At 33.0% G+C, this 19,145-nt stretch overlaps 1 protein-coding gene across 1 annotated transcript in view; it reads left to right on the forward strand.

The window, feature by feature from the left end:
• DTWD2 (DTW motif tRNA-uridine aminocarboxypropyltransferase 2) overlaps positions 1-19,145 on the forward strand; it is a 92,812-nt gene that overhangs the window by 65,109 nt on the left and 8,558 nt on the right. Inside the window, exon 5 of the mRNA XM_004420284.3 lies at positions 18,414-18,542. Coding sequence (XP_004420341.1) covers positions 18,414-18,542 — 129 coding nt within the window. The remainder of the gene's footprint in view (positions 1-18,413; positions 18,543-19,145) is intronic.

Genomic DNA, 19,145 nt, shown 5'->3' on the forward strand with positions numbered 1-19,145 from the left:
CCTTGGCAGTAGGCAAGTCTACATTTTGTTAATCCTAAAACATTTGCCTGCTTACTTTGTGAGATTCGTGGAAATATTTATTTCCTCTAATTGGTGATGTTTTCTTTGTAACTTGAAAGGTCCAAGGCACGTTTTTTTCACGTTTAATAATGTGGAAAAGGTGGCAGAGATATCATTTCAGATTTGAATATTTTTGTTTTGGTATTAATATTTTAAACTAATATTTATGGAACTCTTTTTGGTTTTGCTAACATAATTAATTTTTTTGCATAAACTAATTCTTTCTTATCCCCATGTCTTTTTGCCTATTTTTAGAGCATAATTCATTTTGAAGAATTATTTCATCAATGGAAGCATTTTGCACAGTTGATAGTTATTAAAAGCTGTGGAATTGTCCCTAAGCTATATTGTAAGTAGAAAAATACTCCCCAAAACCAAGTTTCAGAACAGTGTGTCTAGTGTAATACCATTTATGTAAAAATGGGGATGGGATGAGAGGGAGACCATATGAGAAAGAGCACATATACATTTGCTTTAAGAACAAAATTTCTCTGGAGGCATTGTTAAATTAAAGTAAATATAAAGTTAAAGTTAAAAGAAAGCCAGTATAGGGGAAGGTAGGAAACAGTTCTTAAGCTTCAGAGAATAATGTCAATATATCGATTTAGTTTTTGACATTGAAATAGTTCATTTTCCTTCTGAGTTTTAAATTTTTGTGGTATGACAGTGTATGTAATTACGTTTTCTTTTTTTTAATTTTGTGACTCTCTTTATCTTTATTTCTTTCAGATTTTTATATCGTCTTTTTTAAAACTTTATTTGGAATAATTTACAGAAAATTTGCAAAGAAAGTACAGAGAATTCTTGTATACTACTTCACCCACCTTTCCCTAATGTTAACATCTTATATAGCCATGGTTGTTTGTTAAAACTAACAAAATAACATTGGTACAGTATTATTAACTAAACTACAGATTTTATTTAGATATCACCAGTTTTTCTACCAATGTCCGTTTTCTGTTTCAGGATCCAATCTAGCACACCATGTTGCATTTAGTCCTGTCTTCTTGGTTTCCTGTAATCTTTGACAGTTTTGTAGTCACTGGTTTTCATAGTCACTGTTTTTTTGTCGTCCTTGTTTTTTATGACTTTGATATTTTTGAGGAGTACTGGTCAAGTATATTGTACTCAATTTGGGTTTATCTGATGTCCTCTCACGATTATATTGGGGTCATAGATTTTAATAAAGAATCCAACAAAGGTGAAGTACTCTTCTATCTTATATCAGGGGAGACGTGATAATAACATGACTTGTCATTGATGATGGTAACCTTGATCACTTGCTTAAGATGGTGCCTGCCATCTTTATCCACTGTAAAATCACTTTTTTTCCATTTCCATTCCTTGTTCATTGGAAGTGAATCATTGTTCAGTCCATATTCAAGGGGAGGGGATCCACCTCCTGGAAGATCCACCTCCTGGAAGGAATATCTAAATATATTATTTGAAATTTTCTGTAATTCGTCCATTCTCTCCCATTTTTCTTGTTTAGTCATTTATTTATATCAATATTGACTCATGGATATTTGTTTTATTCTTTAGGTGATAATTCTATCCTTATTTATTTTGTTGCTCAAATTGTTTCAGCTTTGGCCATTGGGAGCTCTTTCAGATTGATTCCTGTGTCCTTTTGCCCTGCCTCATCCTTTTTTTCTCTCTTTTTCTTTTGTCTTAAGCAGTTCCTTACTTGCTGTCACTACAAGGTGCTCTAGGCCTATCTTGGATTTTTCCTGCTCTAGTCCTAAAATTTCTCCAGCTCAGCCATTTCTCCAAGGATCCCTGTTTTTTTGTTGATGAATTGTATTTAGAAACCAAGGTATGGGCTGTAGATATGCTTGCTGCTACTGGGGTGTCACTTTTCTAGGCCCTCTCAGTTTACAGCCCTAGAAAATATATCTATATATACCAACCCATATATACATGTACATCTCTACTTATTTCTATATTAGCTGTCTGCGTATATAGTAAATGAGTTCATACTGATATATCCAGCTCTAATCCAGCACCACAGGGTTCATTCCAGTCTGTCCCCCTTGCTTGTTTATAAATTCTTTCTCTGACCTTGAGAAATCTGGATCCCATTATCTACAATTTATTATTAGTTAAACCTGAATATACACGTAAACTAGTTTCAGGATTATTAACTCTTATCCCTTTAAGAAACACGTTTACCAACTAGACTACTATGTTTATTTACAGTTTTTTCAACTTCATATATTTCTGTTTATGTAAAGTGGTGTTTTCAACAACAAATAAATAATTTGCACACGAAATATAAACTCTGGTATATCATTGAATATAGTATCAATGTGGGAAGCAGTTCTATCCTTTCTTTAACTTTTCTAGCACTTTTACTTAAAAAAAATTCTTTTACTGTCATACTAAATCATTTATAAGAAAATCTCCTTGCTGAAGTTACATTTGAATATTTACTGAGTGCTTGTTAGGGGGCCAGATTCCTTGTCCTTTTCTTACTTTTAATAGTGATTCTCATAACAGACAGGAAGCATATCGGGAGCCATGCAGTATGTATGTTTCAGAACACTTCTGGAGAGCTATGCTATCATATAATTTTTTTTCCATAACTATCACTAAGTATCCTAGTACAGAAACCACTTTTCTATTTTCTGTCTTTTTCATAAATCTTAGGCATTTTTCTGTCAGTTAATGATATCCTATTCCAGGATACTTTCCTCAGTGGTGAGGAAAAAAGGATAGAAAGAATTAGAAAGTAAAGTTCCTGCCTGCCCTGGGAAGGGAGTGTGACTGGTTGGCTTGTCTGCTTGTTTGCTTGCACATGTATTTATAAAGCAAAATTTTATTCAGTGTCTTTTATGTGCCAGGCCCTTTGTTAGGCACCATAAACACAAAGATGAGGAGAAACCAAGATTTCTTTTCTCAAGAAGCACAGTTGAGTTGGGGAAGACAGATGCGTAAATATAATTACAATACATTGCTCCAAGAACAATGATAGTAGGTATTTTGGGAGAAGAGAAATATCACGTATCCTTGCTGGGGAAGTTATGGAATGTTTCCTGTAGGAGAGCTGTTACCCACCTAAAGAATGTGTTGAGTCACCCAGGGAAGCAGCAAAGAGAGGGAAGGACATTTCTATAAAGAGGGGAAAGCGGGAGCATTCTTGGAGAGGAGAAAGGGCATCATGTATATGAGGAACATAGGCAGATCAGGGTCCTTGGAAAATAAGGTGCAAGTAATGAAATGGCAAGAAAAGATGCCAGAGAGTAGGATAAGGCCTAGAATGAGGATAAAGTTTTAATATCATTAATGCCTGGCATCATTTAATGGGAGAACCTTAGCCTTTTTCATTGTGTTAAAATATACGTAACATTTATAATCCTAACTTTTTTTTTTTTTTTTGTGAGGAAGATTAGCCCTGAGCTAACATCTGTTAACAATCCTCCTCTTTTTGCTGAGGAACATCGGCCCTGGGCTAACATCTGTGCCCATCTTCCTCTACTTTATATGTGGGATGCCTGCCACAGCATGGCTCAATAAGCAGTCCGTAGGTCTGCGCCTGGGATCTGAACCTGCGAACCTTGGGCTGCCAAAGCTCAGTGTGCGAACTTAACCACTATGCCACTGGGCCAGCCCCCTCAACTGTTTATAAGTGTACATTTTTAAGTGTTCAACCATCTTATTTTAGATGGCAGAAGAAGATCTTGTTTTGAAATATTGCAAAGCTCTGTGATCACTTTAAGACCAAAAATCTTTTTTTGTCCAATGAAAGTTTACACAGTGTGTCAGTTATATATTGCCACAATAATTCTGTGTAACAACCAACCACAAAAATCTTAGTAGTATATAACAATAAGTTTATCACTCACAGGGTCAGCTGGACGCTAGCTAGGCAGCTCTACTGGTCTTGGTTGGGCTCACTGTTGTAACTGGTGTATATTGGCTCTTGGATAGGTCACCAATGTGATTAAACTGTATTCCACTTGCTTCTCATCTTCCTGTAGGCTATCTCAAGCATATTCTCCTGATGATGGCAGAGATGTAAGAGGAAGCAAGCAAGTGCAGTTGTACAAACACTTTTCAAGTGCTCAGTCTAGGGCTAATTATTCCCCACTTTGGAGGAAAGACCATTCTGTGTACTCTACTCAATGTCATGTGAATCTGAGATTTTCCAGTCTGGCTGGTGGGAAAAGGCACATACCCAGCCCTGTGTGTCTGCCAGATGCCATTATCACTTGTCCTTTTAGGTGACTTTGGTGTTTAAGATTCCTTAAACACAATATGAACAGCAGTAAAGTAAAAGGTGGATAAATTATACTTCATTAAAATTAAGAACTTCTAGTCATCAAAAGACATTAGGAAAGTGATAATGCAGGTCACAGTAAGAAGATATTTGGAATACATAATATAAAGAATCCTACAAATCAGTAAGAAAAAGGCAGAAAACCCAATCTTATAAAAATGGGGGCACACACACACACGTTATACTTAAGTGAAAAAAAAAATGGTTATATACACAAAACAGGAAAGATCACTTGCCTAGTTAGCAGCAGAGTGGAGACTACTATTGAGGTCTCTTAAATTTTTTTAAACTTTTTTTTTCACTTGCAGCTTTAATCAGCTTTCTGACTTTTAAAATTACAAATTGCATAATCTAGATATGCAAGTTGGAACATTATCAGCATTAATAATATTATTAACTCTTTACATTTGTAAAGCATTTTACAGTTTGCAGAGTGCTTTGCCATACTCATTTTCATTTGATCTTTCTCATAACTCTACCAGGCACAACAGATATTATAGAAAACTGAGAATTACAGAAGTTATGGTGCTTGGCCAGAGTCATAAGGATGTATTTGGTGAATTTAGGATTATAACTTTTGTTTTCTCATTCCCCGTCTAATGCCTTTTCCACTTCACGTGGATATCTTTCCAAAAACATTCATAAACCTATTATGTTCAAGATAATGTCAGATTCTTAGGATGCTAAGAGGTACAAGTCAGCCCACCTTCATGTACAATAGGTGAGTAGTAAACCAGCAGTAGAATGTGGTAAATCAAGATTCCTCCAGTATCCTGCTGGGGTCCAAAATGAGATCACCTTCGTAATAATCACCTTTGTTTCACTGGTTCTTGCTCCTGCCTAATAAGGTCTGACCACAGTCACAAGCAAATCTTCCACCATTGGTGACTCTGAAACCCCCAAATGGTGTCCTACATGAGCTCCCCGAACAGTCTAATCAGCTACCCAGAATTACTCCTTCCTTACAACTCTGAAGTTTTATTTCTGGACCAAGCTTGTGCCTATTTTCTTTCGTTTTGGATAGAGGTTTTTTTTTTAGTTCAGAGGTCTCTAGGCTTTATATACATGTGTTACTGTTGGGACTTTTTAAAACTTGTTTTAAATTGAAAAAAAAATACATGCGTCCACATTTCTTTGTTTATAAAATGGATAATAAAAATCTCTCCTCAGTCTCATTGGAATGAAGATAAAGGATATGGGAGGGTTTTAAACTGATGAATTAAGTAGAAAAAAGGAAAAATACAAAATACCCACAATGAGAACCATTTTATACCCACTAGATTGGCAAACACTTTTAAAAGTCTGATAATATCAAATGTGGGAGATAATATGGAGCAAATGGAACTCTTACTGCTGAAGGGTGTATAAAATATAACTACTCTGAATATAATTTGTCATTGTTTCATGGAGAAAGCATAATCCAATACTTGATCAGTTTTACTCATAGGTGTGTACTCTGGTGAAGCTCCTGTACTTCTATACTAGAACAATGAATTTTTATTACTTTGTTTATAATAGCAAATAACTTTAAACAACTCAAAAGCTTCTCTGACTACACTAATTGTGTTAAATTCACATACAGGGATTCTGTAAGATAGAAATGAAAATGAATGAATGGCAGCTATAGGAATCAATAGGGATGAATCTCTGAATTATAATCGTGTTAAAAAGGCAAGTCACAGAAGAATATATACCTTTTTAATAAAGTTAAAAATAGGCAAAATTGAACCATGTCTCATTTAGAATACCTAAAAGTAAGAGAATTATAAAAAATTTAGTGTTGTGGTTATCTCAGAGGGTTGAGTTTATTAGGAGAACTTTTACTGTTTTACTAAGGACGCTGTTAAGTGAAATTGGATGTATGGATCGATCTATCTATCGTCTGTCTGTCTATCTATCTTATATTTCTGTTAGTGTGTAGAGCATACTGGGAGGAGTGTCCTGAGAGTGTCAGTCATGTTAGTTATATTCTATTTGTTAAATAGAAGAAGATTCAGGGATGTCAGTTTTAGTCTTATATTTCGTAACTCAAATATTATGTATTCTATTTTGTAGATATTAAAAATTTCTGAATTATATACTAAAAATTAAAGTGTTAGAAGAATAAATACCATATAGTAAATAGTCCTTGTCTCTGAGTGGTGACATTATAGGCCACTTTCACTTTTTATATTATGCATTTCTAAATTTTGTAGGTCTTTTATAGTTAACATATAATTTTTTATATCTAGAAAAGATATAAATTATAGGAAGGTAAACACAAATGCAAATTTTTTCTAATATTTTTCTAATGAAGATGGTAACCTTGAGTTATGTGTTATCCTCTTAAGCTACGTCAGACCTAATACTAAGGATATTTGTTTTTGAAAATCATCAGGCTCAGTATTTACCTTCATTTCAGACTTTCAGATAAGCATCTTTATCTTTCATCAGTTAGTAAGTCCAAATTTGGGTCAGCATTTTTTACACTGGTATAATATATAGCTAAATTTAAAACTAAAGCTGACCTTTGAGTGGTCAAAAGACAACTAATATATGCTACATTGTTACGGATATAGTACTTATACATTCATTTGTATGCAATATTATTAAACAATTCCAAAACTACTCACTTTAAGTAAAAGCTTATTTTGCAAGCTGTGCAACAGATATCCTTTGTCTGCATGACACTTCATCTTTTTTATAATTTCTTTTAGAAAAATATGTTGTTATAAGAAGTTAAGGTAAAAGATTATAAACATTTTAATTTTAAAAGGAACAATGTGTAAATTCTGTGGTTATTAAAACACAGTCTCTGTGATTATTTAAAAATATTTTTAAAAGTTCTAACTTTCTGTGGAATGTTAAATGTTTTAGAAACATATGAATGATATAATATAATTGATCTTGAAAATACTGGCTTCCCATGATATCAAGTTTATACGTATTTCTTGGGTTGACAATTTAGAAACTTTTAGTATCTCCATTTTTATGGTAGAATAAGTATGTGTGTGTGTATGTACATGTATATGTGATTACACAAATATAAGAGTAGAAAAGGTTTTTGTGACATGTACTTTCCTTATATGACTATACAGTTTAAAAAACTGCATGACATTTATTCCCTTTAGAATTTTTTTCTCCAAATGAGTGCTCTAAAAATGTCACTTTGAATTAAAACATAATGTTTGGAAAATATAACTTATTTATATTCTTTGTGTAGATTTCAATAACATGCTGAGTTTTTCTCTGGTTGAATTTTTCATGTATCCCAAAAGAAATTGCTGAAAATATTTAGATGTAGGATTTTCAGATTTTGCATTATGGAAAAGAATGTTAGAAGTACATAGAAAAAAGAAAGTAATCCTTTTAATATTCCTTTAGAAAAGCATTGTGTAAGCACTACATATTTTATAATTAAACACAATTTATATTTGGTTCATCAAGTCTAAGTGCTTTTTATAGATTTCTAAGCTTGAGTGGAGCTGTACTTCTTTTTCTTTAATATTAATAATTGGCTTAATTTCTAATTCTTATAGGATGTGTGTGCCATGAGTGGGCTCTCCCTGCTTTATACACTTACTTAAATCCACTAATAATATTTGTTTTCCAATTCCAACTTTTCCTTTATAAAAATTTATTGACTAACAACAGTTGTTTATCAACTTCATAAGTTTAAATTCAGACACAAATCCCTAACTTCTTTATATAGATCCCTTGTCCACCTCTCATTTCCACATCTGCTTCCCCAGTAAAGTCACAAAAAACCCTAAACTTAAATATTAACTGCTGGGTTTGAATTCATAGCTATAGTTGTTTATTTTCTAATGACTGTGATCAGCGTTCGTGACTTCATCCAATATTTATTGAACCAGCCAGTGTGTTGGGCACTGTTCTTGACACTACAACACAGTGTGGTAAGTAAAATAGACAGTCCATGTCCTGATGGAGCTTACATCATGTGGAAATAAATAGCCACTTAGATCAGCATATAGGTACAAATTTACTAAGTAAATTCTGTGAATGGAATACAAGGGATGCTTTAAAATGGGGATTTGATTGAACTTGGGGATTCATGAAAACTTCTCTAGCATTTGATAACTGAAGCATAAGTAGTAGTTAGCCAGGCAAAGAGAAGGGTAAAGGAATTTCCATACTTAGTCTGGCTGGTATGTAGTAAGGGAGCTGGGAAGAGAGTGGTATTGATGAAACAGGTGATTTATAGATCATGTTAAGGATTTTACTTAAGCGGCAAGCTAAGGATTTTAATCTTGAGTAATAGTGTGATCAGTTTGTTTTTTAAAGAATCACTTCGCTGACACATAGAGAAGGATTTATAAGAAGACTAAAGTGGAAACAAGATGTCCAGACAGGCATTTGCAGAGATTCAGGCTAGAAATGATGGTGACTTGAACTGAGTACTGATATTGGAGAGAAAGTTATTTAAAAATAGAAGTTTAATAGTTAGAAAGATTTTGTGTGTTTGTGTCTTTGGCTTAGAATGTTGATCTCGTCCAGTAGAAAAAGGACTAAATAATATAGATGGAATTAGATTCTAGATGTTGCCAATAAATTAAATATACACAAACAGCTTTTATATAGATTAAAAAAGTGATAGGAATCTTAATAAGATAATAGTAGTTAAACTACAGGAGAAGCTTTCATTAAGCAGATGGTAAAAAACAATATAACAATAAACTACGACTTGTTAAATATTGTATATCATCATAATGATAGCTTTATTGTAATTAATGCTTTCCACAAAGAAGTGTAGAATTAATATGCCACTATTTTGATAAAGCACGTAATAGAATTTTCATTTAAATCCCTTGAAAAGATGAATGATGAGCTTTGGGAAAATTCAGTTTTAATTTGAAATCAGAATTTTTTCCTATTGAATGGAAAAGGAATCCCTGTAATTTGATAAAATTCTCCATCTCATATTCTTTTCTCTCTTCATTGCAATTATTAGTGTTTCATCACTTTTTTGGGTGGTAATTCTTCAGCTTTATATATATCACTAAAAACTAATTCATTTGTTAGATTTGGTATCTGATATTTATGCAGATATTTTCCATACTACAAAGTTGACAGAATTATTACCATCTGTCTGAGGGGAATATATTGTATCATTAATGGCTATTACACAGGATTTTATGTTGTTCAAATTGTGTTTGAATGGATTCATTTAAGAAATACCAAATCACTTTTTGGATTTCACTAGCTCTCTTAAATAGTCTAATAAAATAATTCACACATCAAGTATAGGCATTATCTAACATCTCAATATGTTGACTACACTTGAATGAACTGTAGTCTTAAAAAATTAAATTCCACAACACCACAAAATATAATGCATGTTATATTTCTCTTTAATACCTTTTCAGCTCTCACACAGAATAGTTATTGTATATTTGAGTTTTAAAAACTTATTCATCAATCAGCAGCTATTTATATCCCTAGCACTCTTTTAGATGGACAATAAGGTAGTAATTCAGAGTCACAGCTTGGCTGATTGTAGTTCTTTAAATAAGAGTGAAATATTATGTTTGCATGTATATCTTTTTGACATTTCATGTGCAGTTTTTTTCTACTTTGCTGTACAGTGAAGAATGGAAAAAAGCATACATGAGATTTAATCAGGGTCCTGGTGGTGTTCACCTGAATGATGGGAGATAAACAGAATCGAAGAATTTTAGAACCTGAAGGAATCTTAGAGATAGGTTTAAATTAATTATTTCATATGTTAGGAAAGTGATACCTGGAAAAGGAAGTAACCTACCCAAGGTCACACTGCTAATTACACAACTATTTTCTGTTTTCCAATTTGATTTTAGTGTTCTGCATAGCAGAGAAAACTAATAGTAAGGAGGGAGCTAATACCTATCAGAATTTTTAACAATATCTGTCATGAAAATTTTTAATAACGTTTTATTTTGAGATATGCATAAAACATACATGTAGAGTAAGAAATACTTAACACTCTTATAACCACCCTTCAAGTCAAGAAATAGAACGTTGTTGGCACCCAAAAGGCCCCTTTTCTGCCATGTGTTACTACCCCATTCACTACCCTCTTTTTTACCTCCAGAGGTAACCATATCCTGACCTTTATTGTAGTCATCTCTTTGTTTTTATTTGTCAAGATATGTACCCCCTAAGTGATACAGTTTTGCTTATTTTTGAACTTTGTATAATCAAACCATACTATATATGTTCTCTTGTATATTGTCTTTCTGTAATATCGTATCTTTAAGATTCATCCATGTTATTGTACATACCTGTACTCTGTTCATTTTCATTGCTGTATAACATCCCATTATGTGACTATATCACAGTTCATCCATTCTATTATTGATAGACATTTGGGTTATTTTCAGCTTGGAGCTATTATGATTAAGTGCTGCTATAGATGTTCTTTTGCATATATCTTGATGCACATCTGCGGGAGTTTCTCTCAGGCATGTACCTAGGAATGAAATATATGGGTCATGGGTTAAGCCTAATTTCAGTTTTACTAGGTTTAATCAAAATGTTATAACATGATCATAACTAATTACACTCCCACCAGCAATGTATGGGAGTTGTCGTCTCTAACATTTGGTAATGTCAGATGTTTTAAACTTCTTGCCAGTCTGATGAGTGTTTAGTAGTTTCTCATTTGGTTTTAATTTTCATTTCTATGATTATTAATGCGGTTTAACACCTTTTTAATATGTTTATTATTAACCATTTAGATGTTCTTTTTTGAAATGCCTATTAACATCTTTTAACCATTTTTCTTTTAGGCTTTTAATTTTTTTCTTATTGATTTCTAAGAGTTCTTTATGTATTCTGGATTTGAGCCATTTGACAGTTATATATACTGCAAATATATTCCCTCTGTGCTTGTCTTTTCACTCTTTTTATGCTGTGTTTTGATAAATGGAATTTTAGATTTTAATGTGGTTGAATTTTTCATCTCTTTTTTCATGGTTAGTGTTTTCTGTGTTTTGTTTATGACATTCATTCTTATCTCTAGCTCATATTCTCTTATCTTCTAAAAGCTTTAGAGTTTTGCCTTTTACATTTGTCTTTAATCTGCGTGGAATTGATTTTTGTGTGTGGTGTGAGCTATGGGTCCAGTTTCACTTTTTTTTCCGTATGGCTGCTGGATTATTGGACTTTTGTTGTCCCAGCACCTTTTACTGAGAGCACCATTTTAAACTCATTGCATTGGAATGTCACCTCTGTGATATATTATTTGTGCATAAATGTAAGAATATATTTCTATGCCTTAAATTCTGTTCTATTGGTCTATTTGTCTTTGTGCCAATTACACACTATCTTTTTTTTTTTTTTACTTTTAATTTATTTATTTATTTTTTTGTGAGGAAGATCAGCCCTGAGCTAACATCCATGCTAATCCTCCTCTTTTTGCTGAGGAAGACCAGCTCTGAGCTAACATCTGTTGCCAATCCTCCTCCTTTTTTTTTTTTCCCCCTAAAGCCCCAGGAGATAGTTGTATGTCATAGTTGCACATCCTTCTAGTTGCTGTATGTGGGACGTGGCCTCAGCATGGCTGGAGAAGCGGTGTGTTGGTGCGCGCCCGGGATCTGAACGCGGGCCGCCAGTAGCGGAGCGCGCGCACTTAACCGCTAAGCCACGGGCCAGCCACACACTATCTTAATTAATGTTGCTTTACGATAAGTGTAGCTGGTAGGGCAAGTCCTTCTACTTTGTTCTTCTTCAAGAATATCTTGATGTTTTTGCCCTTTGTATTAACATATAATTTCAGAATCAACTTTGTGAAATCTCGCAAAAAACCTCTTCAGATTTTTATTGAGATTACATTAATTCATAAATCAAATTTTTAGAATTAGCATTTGTACAAGGTTTAGTCTTCCATTCTAACAACACACTGTATGTCTCCTTTTATTTAGGTTTTCTGCAATATTGCTCAATAAAATACAGACTTTAATTATTGAGACACTAGTAAATAGATATTTATAATTTTACATATTTGGTTCATTTGTACATGAAGAGTCAAACTATTATAAGTAAACTAAGGTCTTAAAAGTTCTGATACTCTGCAATGCATAATTTCTCATCATTTAGGTATCCTGTACTCTGTATTGCTCAAAGGAACATAACCTATTGTTAACCAACTCTTTTTTATGTCTGTCTGCCAATTTTACTGTCATAAAATCAATTAAACATTGCAGATATGTTACACATGGCAGAGGTAGAGGAGGATAAGAAAATACATTGAAAACATCAGGCGGATAAAACAGTCATGCAAGAAATGAAAAATTTTCATTTTAAAAGTGATTTTCAAAAATCATCACAAGTTCATGGTCTATCTTTTCTGTTATATAGTGTTGTTTGGAAATGTTTTAAAGAAATATCTAAAGATATAGATACAGATCTAATTACTTTGATGATTATTGCACATTTTAATGATGCTCAGATCATGTGCTTAAAGGGTGAAAGAGTAAAAAACCTATTTCCTTGTCTATAAATATACCTTTAATGAAAATATTTCGGCTTTTTTATTTTACAAGGTTCTAACTCTAGGAATATTTCATTTACCTGGCAAAGTAACTTGTTCTTTTCTGGTATTCAGTAAAATCTCTCTGTTGTGGTTCTTTCTCCAGCTCCTAACACCTATTCCATAGCTTTTCTTCTTCTATTCTGTAAAAGTTAACGTTCTTCTTCAGGCTCTGTCCTAAGTTCCGTCGCATTCCACACCCTTGGCCAGGCTACTCATCTGGATTTATTGCAGTAAAGCTGAGTTGCTGCACACTTATTCATTAGATTGTGAAGAAAGCGTTGTGAATCACCACCACTGCCACCATCCTTGTTAGCATCAGCAGCAGCAGTGCCACCCTCATCAACATCTTTGCCTGTGTTGAGTGCTTACTGTATGGCAGGCTTTGCTAAGCACTTCACATACATTAGTTGCTTAAAGCACAATTATCCTCTAAGATTGTTAATGTTTTAGGCTCTGAGAGTTTGAGAAACTTGTTTGAGGTCATAAACTATTATGTAGATTTAAATTTAGGTGTGTCTAACTTCACATCTTATACTTTTAGTTAACTGTACTTTTCTGCTTCCCAATTCATGAACAGTATTTTAATTCAAGGTTATAGAAAAGACAAGTGTTTTTAATAAAATAAAATAGCATGCAACTTAGAGTAAATTTTAAAATAAAAACCTAATGTGGCAAATGAACTTAAGTAATTGTATAATATGTGCTTTATTTCACACCTAGCTAATTTATGATTTATTTTTCAATAGCTGTTTATGAAGCCATGACAGCTTTTGAAATGGAGAGAATTGCTAATTGTTAAATGAAGTTTATCTTTGGTGGAAAATGTTGACTAGCAAGACATTACAAAATTGGTTATTACTTAGGTAAGACTAGTAAGTCAGTTTTTAATATCCTCAATCAGTTTCTAATTTAAGTCTCCTAATAAAGGATATAAATTGATATAAGGCCAATATGAAAAAATGCATACATGTAAACATTAGTTGGACGATTTCAATTTCAGTGGGTATCACAAAAGTTAGTTTCTATAGCATTGTTCAACAGAGACTTGTCTTCATTAACTGTTGTTAGAAAAAATAGGAATTGGGGTAGCAGAAAGGAATGCCAAGACTTATAATCTGTAGTGGTGTTCTTCTTTCTGACATTGTTGAGTGGCATAACATTTTATTTGCTTACTGAAATCACTCTGAAGTTATTATAGCTAATAATCTTAAGTAATTTTTGTTTTCATGCCTCCTTTAATTTTTTTTAAGAGGAAGCTTTGAAATTCAGATAAAACCTTGTTTTATTTAATTATAAGAAAGTTTTGTATTTCAATATTGCTTTAAACTTTGGATGAATTCTGTGAATCCAAAGTTTTTTAAAGAACAGTCATGCCTAAGAACAAGGAGATGGACTATTTGATTTCTAAAGATTACTTCTAATTCTGTGATCTCATGAATCTGGGTGTTTTTTACTTTCCTTCTGGATATATTTCCATATCCATAGTTTCCAGTGACTTCACATATGGACTATGTTGGAGTTTTGTGACATGCAATGGTAGATTAAATATTTTTTTTAACAAAAAGAACCAGTAATCAAGATATTTGGTGGCTAAATATGTCACTCAATGGAATTTTAATTTTGTATCATTATTTAAAGTTCCTCATATTTGAAATTTGTAAGTGTTTAATTTTTAGGCTTCTCAATTGTGTATCTGCATTTTTTAACATCAAAATTTTTGTATGTTAGAGAAGCAATGTATAACTTTAGTTCTCATTTTCATGTGTAAGAAAATGCTAAATTTTAAACCAAATGTATTCTACAAGTTTTCTTGTAATTTTGGAAATGTGCTTTCCTATGAAAACTGTATTATGAAGTGAAATTTCTCAGGCCAACTCAGAAAAAGAAAATTTAAACAGTAATGTGTTTAGGAAGTAGCACTAATATTAACATTTTATCTATAACTAATGCCCTTTTAAACTTTATTTTTATCAAATTTTCTGAATTTCAACATTAATCATGGAATCTGTACTTTCTGTAGAAACTTTGCAGGCTTCATAGTCTGGCAAGACTGGAGCAAGGCATAGATACTGATATTTTCGAGTAGCTTTCATACTTGTGTAAGAGAAGACCCCTCCCTCTATACCATTGTTTTTTAAACCAAAGAACTCTGAAATTATTCAGGAGTGCCTCAGCCTTGCTTTCCAGTAGAACAGCTTTGTTTTTATTTGTTTCATATGTTGGGATTTGCCTAAGAGTTCATACTTTTATTTATTAGCTTGGTGATGAAGAACTCAGGTTCCTTTTTTTTTTCTTTTTTAAAGTTTTATTTATTTATTTTTTCCCCCAAAGCCCCAGTAGATAGTTGTATGTCATAGCTGCACATCTTTCTAGTTGCTGTATGTGGGATGTGGCCTCAGCACGGCCGGAGAAGCGGTGCGTCGGTGCGCACCAGGGATCCGAACCCGGGCCGCCAGCAGCGGAGCGTGCGCACTTAACCGCTAAGCCACGGGGCTGGCCCAGAACTCAGGTTCTTGAATAAGACTTCACGAATTCTTATATCTGCTCTACCAGGACTGATTTTGGAACCTTGATTAAGTTACTTCACCTCTCTGTGATTTGATTTCCTCATCTATAAGTTTGAGAGAATAATAGTACCTACTTCATAGGGTCTTTGTGAGAATTAAATGAGACAATACATGTACATTATCTAGAATAACACTTAGGTTCCAGTAAATGCATGAAACTTTGCACGTAAGTGGCTAAGTCTGTGTTAGAGCTGACAATTGTGTAATGTAACAGCTGGACTCTTACCACTATTAGATCATATCATTGAACTAAACTGAGGGAATGAAAGGAGTGAACTGGATCAAGGGATTAGGGCTAGAAGAAAAGATTTAGTACCTCTCTTTCAAAGGGCACCTTATAAGCTTAGATAATGAATTTTGCTTCTGAAAGATCATAGAAGGCTGTTACAGAAAGGAGGGTTTTTATGTCTGTTTTCCAGTGGTAAAGACTTGAGGGTGGTACTAAAAGAAAGTTTATTTCAGCCTGTTCTAGACTAGGGTTGTTTCAGAAAGCCTGGAAAATAGGTTGATTTTTCTAGAAACCTTTAAGGAAGCTGCTCAAGTAATTAGAAAGACTTGTGACTCTTAATAATTAAGTTAGAAGCACAACAGTTTTATGTAGTAATGAAACTTGGCTTAAAATAGCCTGAGTACAGATAACAAGTAATCACCATCAAATTATAAAAATACAGTGTTTGTGGGGGTGGATTATGAATTAAAATATTAATTTTGTGGTCTTAATTTTTAGTTTGCTTGACAAAAGAATAAACTATGTTATGGTAAATTATTTAAAAAATATATATGTTCTGCAAACATAAGCCATGGCATGTTATTTCCTTGGATATTTGTTTGTTTTTTAGCCCTAAAGCTAAAAACATGCAATGTCACCCAAACTTTTAACAACACAAATCACTTGTGGTGACCAAAGTAGTAAAGGTATATCTAGGAAGGAAACATTTGACAAAAGTCTTTTTGAAGGCATCTGAACAGTGATCATAGCCATCAAACTGTTATCTGGTATTCTTATATGTTAAATATATATTTAAGATTTAATGGAAGAGAAGAAAGGATGGCATTGTAACAACAAAAGAATTTACAGCAATTCAAATTTTAGCCAATTCAGAGAATCAATGGAAAAGAGTTGAAGCTAAGTCTAGAAATAAGATTTGAAAGAGTTGGCTGTTTCTAAAATGGAAGTTATATTACAGGCTCACAATCTATACTGGTAGAATTCTAAGCCAACCAGTGATTTTCCTATTTGTAAAGAAGGGTTATGTTACGAGCACTCAAACAACTTATATCCATAGAGAACCAACTTCCAAAAAGATCAAAATTACTGAAGCATTCTTTGAGTCAGCATGGCTTACAAAATTTGGAAATTAAGATTATGTATATAATATATTAATAACTATATTGAAATTTATAATTAATGTATATATTAATTACAATCTTAGGATTGATCATTAAAAGATAGGTTTTAACGGCATCAGGTCCAGCTATCTGGTTTTTATAGGTGAAGAGGAGCTGAGAAACTAAATGACTTGACTGAGATTGATTGATTAATTGTTGTTAGGTTTGATATAATAATCCTGGTCTTTCAGTAGATCCTCTTTCTATACTGTACTTTATGTTAATTTTGTCCTTTCTTAGAATAGTTAATTTTGACTTGGAATTTCTTGAACTTTTATTCAAGAAGACAAGGCAATTTCTGACAAATTATTTATTGTGATGCCTGTGACTTTTCAAGAAGATGAATCAACAGGGTTTCTTTTTGCTCTTGGTCATTTACTCATTGAATCAAGTGTGTGATGAAGGTGAACTAGCACATAAGCATAAAAGGAGGAACTGTGAGAAGATCACATTAACATGCTCTAATAACATGTATGTTAATAATATGACAGATCTTAGTTATATACTCTTTTAATATATCTAGTTACTGGATAATTTGTGGTTAGATGATTTGTGAAGGATATTCTGAAGTTTTTTAACTTACAAAAATTTAACATTCTGCGTTTTCATAAAGTGAGAAATAAAACTCCTCCCTAAAATAACAAACTTCTTTTAAAAATCAAATTCATTCCAATAAACAAAATTCACTGTGAATTTTGCATGTTTCCCGAAGGTTGTGTTGCAATCAGATGTCTATTATAAATTCATCCAGTGATGACTTGGAACTGAATATTGAAAGCAGTAGTTGGCTATACTCTGTTCTACTAGTTGACCTGATGAAATAGCAAAGCTTTCAGTAATTACAGTTAATCAACATTATGAATTATTCTTACAATTATTTAATCATAGGCTTTCTTTTATCATTATACATGTTTCTCAACTATTTTCCTGGATCTCTTTCCATCCTTACATCTATTTGCCATCTTTTTCATTGGTAGAAATACAGAGTAATTTTAATATGATCATATCTAAAACATTATTAGTCAAATATGCTTTAAAGGATGTATTTCAAAATCAAATACATTCTGTAGTGAATCTTTTATGATGCTCTCTTTCCCTCTCCTCCTCTCCTCCTCTCCTCCTCTTTCTGAGGAAAGAAATGATATAAGTTGTAGAGGGGAGTTCTTTGAAGAAAAAACAGAGTAGAAGAACTGTATTTCTCATCATGGGGTGACTGCATGAGAAACAAAGGAGGAATGAGGTTGAGGGACAAGATGGCATGGATGAGAGAGTAATTGTTTAAAGGAATGAGAGACTCATAGGACTTTAGAGATACTAGATGCCTACTGGGAGGGGGCTGTTAGTCTTTTTTGTTTAATTTATAGGAATTTATGTATAGTCTGGGTATATTTTCTTTGTCCAATATATGTGTAACTGTCTTCTTGCTTCTACTATTTAACAATAACAATAACAAAAGTATATTATGTATAGAAGATATTGATACATTGAATATTTCTAAACTGGAAATTTTGGAAGGAAATTAAAGTAATTAGTATTTAAAACACAGACTTTATACTTTTAAATTTAAAACCAAAATTACATTCTGTTATTCTGTTTTTGGTTTCAGGTGCAGTTAAAAACTAGCGTTTCTAGTCAGTATGTAATTCGGACACAGCCAACTAATAGGTGCCTTTCTACACTGGAGTGTGCAGCTATTGCTCTTTCCATCTTGGAGAAAAATACTTACATACAAGAGGTATGTCTGTGGAAAGTGATATAGTTTTTGAAAGTAGGAGTTTGGTTAGATTTTATCTAGAAAATTTAGAGGTGCATAACATGTTAAATTTGTAGCTCAAGTGACAAGTAAAATGTATCTGTGATAGAAATTTGTGTACTTTTGTAACCTTCTTTCCCCCTCTGGTGTTTTTCTGTGTTAGTTTAGCATTCCAGATTGGACTATTTAAATATTCATTCTAAGCTGTGCAAACAGCATTTGTAATATGCTAAATTGCTTTTAAGTAGCACAACATTAAATACAGTTTTTTTGGCTAGATTTTTCTTTTAGTATTTTGTATTTCTCTGTTAGTATTTTGTATTTTCTTGTACTCACCTTTTTAAGTTTTAATTAAAAGAATATTTTACAGGGGCCGCCTCATGGTGTAGTTGTTAGGTTTGGTGTGTTCCCCTCCGGTGGCCCGGGTTCACAGGTTCAAATCCCAGGCGTGGACCTACACGACTCATCAGCCACACTGTGGCAGCGACCCACATACAAAATTGAAGAGGATTGGTGTAGATGTTAGCTCAGGGCCACTCTTCCTCAAGCAAAAAAAGGAAGATTGGCAACAGCTGTTAGCTCAGG

The sequence above is a fragment of the Ceratotherium simum genome, chromosome 4, assembly GCF_057802395.1.
Source record: "Ceratotherium simum simum isolate JZ-2026a chromosome 4, ASM5780239v1, whole genome shotgun sequence".
NCBI lineage: Eukaryota > Metazoa > Chordata > Mammalia > Perissodactyla > Rhinocerotidae > Ceratotherium > Ceratotherium simum.